The following is a 9,302-nucleotide window of genomic DNA, read 5'->3' on the forward strand; positions in this document are numbered from 1 at the left end:
TAGCAAAGTCTCATTAAAGGTATAGCAGTCCTGCTGAGTGCTGTCAGCACAGTATCATTAAAGGTATAGCAGCCCAGCTGAGGGCTACCAGCACAGTCTCATTAAAGGTATAGCAGCCCAGCTGAATGCTGCCAGCGCAGTCTCATTAAATGTATAGCAGCCCATCGGAGGGCTACCAGCTCAGTCTCATTAAAGGCATAGCAGCCCAGCTGAATGCTGCCGGCACAGTCTCATTAAAGGCATAGCAGCCCAGCTGAATGCTGTCAGCACAGTCTCATTAAAGGTATAGCAGTCCTGCTGAGTGCTGTCAGCTCAGTCTCATTAAATGTATAGCAGCCCAGCTGAGTGTTGCCAGCTCCGTCTCATTAAAGCAGAGGTCTTCAATCTGTGGGGCGTGACCCCCAGGGGGGGCGTGGGGTCACAGGAAGGGGGGCGCGCATTCCCCAGCCGAGCGTTGTGCCAGAGAGAGCCTCGCACTGGGAGCTGCTCTAAAGAGCAATCCTATTGTGCACACTTCACACCAGCTGATGAAGGAGGATGGGTCTTGGCGACAACGACCATTAGGAGGCAGTCAGGCTCTGCAGGAGGCCAGTACTAGCTTATTTGACCTCATGCTGGCTGGGCCTGTTCATGCACCGCGTCTACAAGGGAAGGTGCGATCTGGGCTTGGTGGGAGGGGTGGGGGGGGTGTCGGTGGCTGGAGCAGGCCGTTCTCAGCGAGGGGAAAATGGGATGGAAATCAGAGGCCAGAATCACCCAACTTTCCATAACTTCTGCTATTTCGAAATTTGTAATTTTTCCTGGTTTTTTTCACCTAGTCTACCCAAATAATTCCGATTTTCGATTTTTTTTATTGTGGTTCATAACACACCTGTACTGGAAAGGCACTTGACACCTGGTGCTAATATATATTTATATTTTCTTTCAAATACATGTTTGAAGATTATGACAGTTTTGTAAAAAAAAAATGTACAATCTGGGTATTACTAAAATGCAAGTTTTAAATATTGACTTACATATTCACAGTGCTTTCTGTAACAAGCTGTAACCTAGCACAAAAAATGCACACGTGACTATTCTCCACTGCACCATCAAAGAATAAATTATGTGGGTCCCTGGTTACACATAGACCTCTGAAGTGCATTGAACCAATAAAGGTGTCATAATGTACTATTGTGCATTTCCCACTGAGTAACAACTTTTTTAATGTATTTTTCACTTAAACTACCAGTTATTTCAACTTAGCTACCTGGCAGTGAAAAACCTAAAATTTTTTACAGAATACACTGTTTAATAATATGTCCCCACCGTAAAAATGATTTGCCACAGGAATTAAGGGTGTTTATGGTTATTGATGGAGAGTAACAGGTTCTAGAATATTTTGCCAGGAGGGGGTCCTTACACCTAAAAACTTTTGAAGAGGGGGTCTCGGCATCAAAAAGTTTGAAGACCTCTGCATTAAAGGCATAGCAGCCCAGCTGAAAAGTGCTCGCAGCTTCCTAATGAGCCCTGGACTAAAAGCGACACGTGCCAGCTACAGCAAACAGAGACAAGTTCCATTCCTAAAGCCGCACAACTCTTGGAAGCACACCATCTAGAAAACTGCCACAGTCCAAAATGACCAAACATCACGCAGAGATGAGCCTCGGAGGGGTGCGAGGCAGACTTTGACAAGAGTAAGGAGCTCATAACTGCAAGTCAAGCAATGGATTGAAAGCAAGAAAATGAATAAATGCAGCAATGCTTTCAGACAAAGCACGGAGGGATGAGCCGGTCCGGCGGCCACGACAAAAGCTGCAACTTTTGCAGGAATCACGATGTTACCTTGAGGAACAAAGCAACCTTTGCCTTCAATAAAAGATAAAGCGATCTTATAAATAAGGCGATCTTGGGGAGGCTGTGGGATGAACGAGGCGTGGATGGATTCGAAGCCACAAGTCCATTATTCTAAAATAAACAGGAGGGAGCTATACAGTGGCCTGGGACGCATCTCACAAACTAGGACTGGTTGGAGCCCGGACAGACAGTTGGGTGAACATGATTAGAATAGCGCCTCTGCCACAAGGGCAGGCGTTTCAACTAGTTGCATTAGTGTTGAATTCAGAATAAAAGGTGCGCGCTTTTAATTCCAAACCACTGACAGCAGATCTCCACAGACCCAATCAGATTAGGGTGACCAACTGGTATAGGTGCAAATTCAGGACGGTGAGTGTAAAAATTCAGTACAAAGGGACAAAATTTAGGACAAAAATTCAGGACAAAAGGTCAAAATTCAGGGCAAATTTTCGGGACAAAGGGTAAGTTTTACAGACATGTCAGAGGATGTCGCGCAATAGTATATAAGTAAGTAAATAGACAACCACCTAAGTACAAGTCAAAATAAGTTTATATTAGGTTGAGACAATCGTGCACTTCACGGTTTTTCAGTATGGCCGCAGCTTGCTACCTTAGACGAATCAAAATTTGCATCTCACTCCAGCAGGTACATTAGACACCAGACAACGGCCGCTTTTATTGTTGATTCAAAACTACTGGATATACAAGGAACTTTGCAGTGCCAGCCCCCAGTAACAAAACCGCTCCCCCCTCCCCCCCCACTTTCCAGCCTCCCAGGGAAACACCCGATGCCCGATCCGGCTAGTCCGGCCTTGCTACCACCCTCAAATGGTGCTCCTCATCTTCACAGAGACCGTCTCTCATGTGTATTTATGAGCGTTACTCATCCCAAGTACGCAGGGCAGGGTGTTGGAGTGCGTTACATCACACACACATTATATAGAGACAATTACTCATATTAATGTGATAGGCAATGTATAGGAAATGTTACTTAAGACAATGGGTGCTACAAGGTGTAATCATTATTTTATCTATCAGTCAGTCTTTCACCATTCATTCTGTCCTTCCATCTGTGTGCCTATCTATATCCAAACAAATTCAACCATTTGCAAACCTATCCACCATGTATCCTTCCATCCATCATTTCACTCATCCATCACTCCATCCACCCTTTCACTCATCCATCCATTATTCATCTACCCACCCTTTCACCCCATCCATCTGTACAGTCATCCATCCACTCTTCCACCCATCCATCTATTCACTCATCCATCCAGCCATTTACCCTTTCACCCATCCAGCAATCCTTTTACTTACTCATCCATCCACCCAGTCACATATTCTTCCACCCATTCACCCTTTCATTCATTCATCCTCCCTTTCTCTCTCCATCCCCCTTTCACTTATCCATCCATCCACCCACCCACCTACTCATCCATTCATGAATCCATCCATTGATCCTATTACTCATCCATCCTCTCATCCATCCACCTTTTCACTTCTTCACTCATCTATCCATCCTTTTGTCCATCTACTCCCCTTTCACTCATTGATCAATCCTTACATCCACCCTTTCACTCATCCATCCATCCATCCAGCCACCCTTTCACTTATCAATTCATCAATCCGTCCATCCTTTCACTCATCCATCCAACCATTCACTCGCCCATCATCTACCCTTTCACTCAATTATCCATCCTTTCACACAACCATCCACCCTTTTACCCATCAATCTACCCTTCCACCCATCCATCTATTTACCTTTTCTCTCATCCATTCTTCCACTCATTCATTCATCCATCCTTTCTTTCATTATCTATCCATTCACCCTTTCATTCATCCTTTCAGTAATCCATCCAGCCATTCACACATTCCTTCACGTATTTACTCACCCACCTTTTCACATTATGAGCTGAGCCTTTGTCTGCAGAGTTGCAGACAGAAGAGGCCCATCAATAACTTCACCTCGCTGTAGTTCCTAAAGCAAGGGGTGGGGTGGGGAAGGGTTCACTATGCCCCTGCACATACTCAATCTGAAAACTAGAAGTCATTAGTCATGCATGTTGCACAGAGCCAGGACGTGAGGTGACTGTGAACTGGTGTTGTTTCCAGGGCTTTAAGTGGTGTGAAATAACTGGAGGGTCTCTTCAAAGGGGGTGTTCCTTGTAATTAAGGGCGTGGTTTACAACACCTAGGCTAAAAATCTGCGCCTGACTAGTATTATGTTGTTTCTGTCATTGCATCCCAAGCCAGGACTATTGGCTTTGTCAATGGTTGTTAGTCGCTTAAAATAAAAAAGCAGAAACCATGGCTTTGTGGAATATAATTTTGAAAATACTTTAGTTCTAAAATGAAGAGACAATGAAAAAACGATAACCCATTATTTTTAACTTGTTAAACAGGCTTCTTTATATAAACTGTTTTCTAACGTTGCAGCATCGGTGTTTTACCTTTTATCTTACAGAATGCCCTGCTGTACACTGAGGCAGGAGGAGGCCACCACATGCTTTAACACCCCACACTGCCCCATTGACATTCTGTATGTGGCAATCAGCCCGCATACAGAATGACGGGCGGGTGGAGCTGCTCTTGTGCTCCAGGAGGAGTGCGAGGCGCCAGCACCAAGGGGCTAAGGGCTCTCACAGGGGAGCAGTGCTGCTCCCTGTGACCCTTTGCTAAAATTACGGACAAAAGGCGTCCGTAAAAAGGATCCTCACGGACTACGGACGTGAGGTCCAAATTACGGCCTGTCCGTGAAATTTACGGACGGTTGGTCACCCTAATCAGATTCGTGTCTCTGTTGGTAAGGACCAAATGCGCTGCGATGCCCTACTAAAGACACACTGTGCGCTACACAAACGCCAATCAAGGGAGCGTGAGTATCCGATGATCGATTTGCGCAAGGTGATTTAAATACTTGTGCTTTGCATACTTTGGAGCGTATGCGCCTAAAAGCCCTTTTCCTCAACAAGGAGCTTTCTGCTCACGTGTATATATGCTCAATATTCGGGCACACCTTTAATTGCATGCATTTGTAGGGAGCAAAGAAGCCGTTTATGGTTTTACTAAAAGGGTTACAATATATTGCTTTGCTTCTAGGCGCTATCTGATTAGAAACGTGTGTATCAAAACGGTAGGGAATCTCACACATGTCAAGAGAAAAACTCCCTTCAGGCACGTGCCAGCGTGCTCGATATAAGTGCATTGACTAAAACAGTGAACCAATAGGCATTTTACTTTCATATTTGTAGAGTTGATCTGATGTTGCCTTTAGCACGTAAACACAAAACCACTGGTCGCTAATTTCTGTAAGTATGCTCCTTAAAATGGCCCTGCCATTATAACTTCGACTAGAACAAGTAAACACGAGAACACACCTCTAAACATCGGGGTGATCTGTTCCCATGTGGTACGGTTCAGATTGGCGCAAGCAGTTTCAACTGCTAACATTACGAGATGGGGGTCATGCTGCTTTTTAACTAGCATTTTGGATTATTGCAAAATAGAGTGGTAGGGTCATAACAAGTGCAGAGCCGCCACCGAACTCGTTTGCAGTCGTTAACCCTCAAGGTTTGCCTATATATATATATAGTTCAGGGGCAAAGCTACCCCGATACACATGTTAGTCACGCGCAGGATGGCCACCTAACTCCATGTCATAATGAAAGTCTGTGTGCCGTTCTGGAATTATGGTGGCAAACCACTGCATTCTGGGTGATGTAGTCTTGGCATTCTTCCGTCGCTCTGATTAGATACGAACACACTGCACAGCAATGAGTTGTAAGTATTAAAGCCAACATTCAATGAGATGCATCAAGTTGTTTTCTAACCCACTAACGCAGGGACGTCCAACGTAGGTCCAAGAAGGCCTGGTCGATTCAAGATATTCAGAATACCCACTGCCTATGCAAATACATTCCATAGACACATATTGTACGTATAGTTGTTTTACATGGCTATCCCGAACTGATAATACTTTATAAGTGTACATGATCAGGTTGTTGTCTACGATGAATAAAAGGTGCACACCTTTTATTACTCAAAATACAACAAGCCAGATCTGAAAAATAAGCCATAAACAAACAGGGAGGGGTGGAAAGCCGAATGGGCATGAAAATTGGCCAAAAAAAGAAGCCAGTAGTCGGCCACGGCAGGATGTAATCCGTCCCGCGCGCTCTGCTGCTTTAGGGGGTGTGATCGGCGCTGGACCGGCGCGCTCGAGCCCCGTGCGCGAGGCTGACCCGGGCTGCAGCTGCTCCGGTGAGGCGCAGGCTTCAGAGAGAACGCGTTTTAAATACAGGTGCCAGGGCCAGGATAATTACATGCACACCTTGCAGGTGAAAAAAACACAAGCATTTGAAACCGGGAACAGAACAAGGTGTGACGGGCTAGACAAGGGGGCACGGAACGAGTTCAGCTCGAATCATGAGGAGCGTTCATGGCCATCCCAACCAGTCGGGAAGGGAAGGCACAGCGTTCCCAGGTGGGGCGAAGGGGTCCTTTGCAAGTAGGGGTCGAAGCCTGAATGAAAAGGTGCACACCTTTCATTGCATTGTACAGTACACCTTTAATTGTGAACACGTGTAGGAAGTAAGACTGGTTTCGTTAAATGGCGGCGAGATTTCTAAAGGTAAGCAATAATGCCTGTCTTCTAGGCGCTTGAAAGTGGACCAACAACCCCTGACCACGCGCTCACGTGCATGCACACCATCCCACCACGTGGTCCCGTGAACTCTGCAACACTTAATAATTCAGTAACTCACGCGTCCAGCCTGCGCGCTATGCTTCGTGGTTTCCTTAATAAAATCATTCATTAACCCATTCATCCACCCCCTGAGACTCACCGGTCTTGAACTCCAGCGCCTTGTCCTTGGGCCCCTCCATGTCCTCCTGCAGCATCACGTACAGGATCCCGAACGAGTTCTGGATGCCGAAGATGGACCCGCTGCACCAGGTGGCGGCGAAGACCACCAGCCAGCCGTAGCCCCCCTCCGGGGGCTGGAAGCCGCCGTGCTGCGGGGAGCCCCCTGGCGCGCCATCCTGCAGGGCCACGGGGGTCTCCTGCGCCTCCAGCAGCCGGTCCCGCACTCCGGGGGGCGGCTGCGCCTCTCCCTTCAGCTCCTCTTCCTCGGGCGCTGCCCTTTGGCGCCCCCCTGCTGGCTGCCCGCCGCTGCTGCCCTGGGAGGTCATGCTGCCCGCACCACCTGCTGCCACTGTCCTCGATGCCCAGATGCGCGCACTGCCAGTCGGACCGAGAGCGAGGGCTTAGGTTCAGCTCAGCCCAGGGCACGTGCAGGGCAGACTGCGCACGACAGCAATGCAGAGAGTGACCCTGGCATGAGGGTTAGGAGGCAGCAGGCACCGGGGGTGGGGGACGGACCCTCCCTCCCCTCCACATCTGGCCTTTAAAAGGCGGGCACGGCGCATTCGGAGCTGCGTGTGTCCTGAGAGGGGTGAGAGGCAGGTCGTGGGCAGTCACAGGGACACGCAGCTCCTGGCACAGGGATACACACTGCCAGGCACACAAAGGGACACATTAGCAGGAGCCACCGGGGGTGGCACGGGGGCACGCGGCGCGCAGCGCGGGCACACAGCGCATCCCTGACAGGAGCTGCACGACAGCCACTGTGGCAGGCAGCACAGGGCACGCACTTTGTGGCCCTGGGATGCAGGTTGACGCGAGCACACCGGAAGCGCGGGATGTACACTATCTGTGACAACACCGTATTACAGGTAGAACAGGGACACGGAGTATCTGTGACGGGGATGCACTATATCCGTGACGGGCCGACACAGCACGGAGGCACTGTGAGAAACACAAGGACGCGGCATGCGTCACAGAGACACACTATGTCACAGACAGCGGGTGGCACATGGGGGCGCTGCGTGTAACACCAGGACACAGCAGACGCCACAAAAATACACTTTGTCTGCAAGAGTCACAGACAGCGGATAGCACGTGCGGGCACTGCGTGTAACACCACAACACAGGCGGCATAACAAAGGTGCATTACATCTGGGACAGGAGTAACATGCATGTAACCTGCAGACACTCTTTGTAACGTACGCCCACAGCGGGCATCACACAGGTACACTACATAGGTGACTGTAGCGCACAGAAGGCACTGTATGCAACATAACAGACATAGCAGGCACACACCATGAAAGGCACACAGCGGGACAGTATCTATGACAAACACGCAGTATGCGTCACAGAAGTCAAATATTGATGTAGCCGCACACGGGGAGGCGACTAACATACTCTAGGCAATGTGCGGAACATGTGTACACACAGCATGCACCAAAGGTGAATAGAACGAAACACACATGCGATTCTTTACAACAGCAGGTCAGGACGTGCACTGGATGACGTAGCACGCTTTATCTACGACCGAAACACACAGGTACAATACTTTTGCACACACAGGGATACGCTGCAACAGACATGCACAGGGACACCTGTGTATACGTATTATCACAGGAACACCCGGTGTGCGTCACTGGCATGCACCGTGTCTAGGCCAGGTACAGAGCATGTAACTGTGTAGGTAAGGTGGAAACAGGCTACTGCTAAGTGCATGTCAGGGCCACGCCTCGAGGACAGGCACACAGAATCACATGGTACACAAACACCCAGTGCCAGACATCAAGAATCTCTCGGGAAGGTGGGGGGCTTGGCTTCCGGGGAGGGGGTGGGCTGGCAGGACGGCTCACCTCTGCATGACTGCTGCAGGCAGGGTACACCTCACGCACACACAGACAGGCTGGGCTCTCACCTCTTCCTGGGAGCTGAAAGCTAGGAAGCAAGCGCCTCCCCTACGCAAGGTGTCTCATTTGGGGGCCCCCCACCTGGCCACCCCGGTGCCACTGATTTGCCCCCTTATCTCTCTGGGCTAGTATTTGGAAGGCGTGCAGGCAGCATGGCCAGGGGTCTTTCTCCGCAGCCACAGGCTCTGTGTGCATGCGATGTTCAGACAGGGGGAGGAGAGAGGCGCAAACACCGCCTTCCTCCCCCCGCCCACATGTCTCGTGTGGGAGTCACCTCCGGTATTTATACATATACAAGTCATCCTACAGCACACGGTGCGCCGGGGGACCTTCGACGCGGGCAGGAAGGGGTGGCCGGCCCGGTGGCTTTGATGTTGAAAACGAGGACAAAAGAACGCCTCTCGCGTCCAGCAAAACACAGCGAAGGGGAAGCCGAGAAGCCCTCCGGAAAAAAGAGAGGATTCGCCGGCGGCCCGCCCCTCTTGGGATCCGGCCAACCCCAGCCATTGTTGTTGTACTGTACGAGCAGCATGGCGCAGGGAGGCCGAGCCAAGGCACGCACGCAGGCTCCCTACCCGGCTGCAGACCGGGGGCAGGCGGGCGCACACGTGTGCCCCTGGCATGGGCCTCCCTGCAGAGGCACGGGGAGCAGGCCGCCCTGAGAGGGCCGCATTCATGGCCCACTGAATGTACAGTAT

At 49.9% G+C, this 9,302-nt stretch overlaps 1 protein-coding gene across 1 annotated transcript in view; it reads right to left on the reverse strand.

Annotated features, from left to right (window-relative positions):
* SLC16A2 (solute carrier family 16 member 2) overlaps positions 1 to 8,783 on the reverse strand; it is a 558,487-nt gene extending 549,704 nt beyond the window's left edge. Inside the window, exon 1 of the mRNA XM_086918399.1 lies at positions 6,681 to 8,783. Within this exon, the coding sequence (XP_086774525.1) occupies positions 6,681 to 7,026 (346 nt within the window). The 5' untranslated portion in view covers positions 7,027 to 8,783. The remainder of the gene's footprint in view (positions 1 to 6,680) is intronic.
* Positions 8,784 to 9,302: the final 519 nt, after the last annotated feature.

The sequence above is a fragment of the Lissotriton vulgaris genome, chromosome 4_1 (genome assembly GCF_964263255.1).
Source record: "Lissotriton vulgaris chromosome 4_1, aLisVul1.2, whole genome shotgun sequence".
In the NCBI taxonomy this organism is placed as follows: domain Eukaryota; kingdom Metazoa; phylum Chordata; class Amphibia; order Caudata; family Salamandridae; genus Lissotriton; species Lissotriton vulgaris.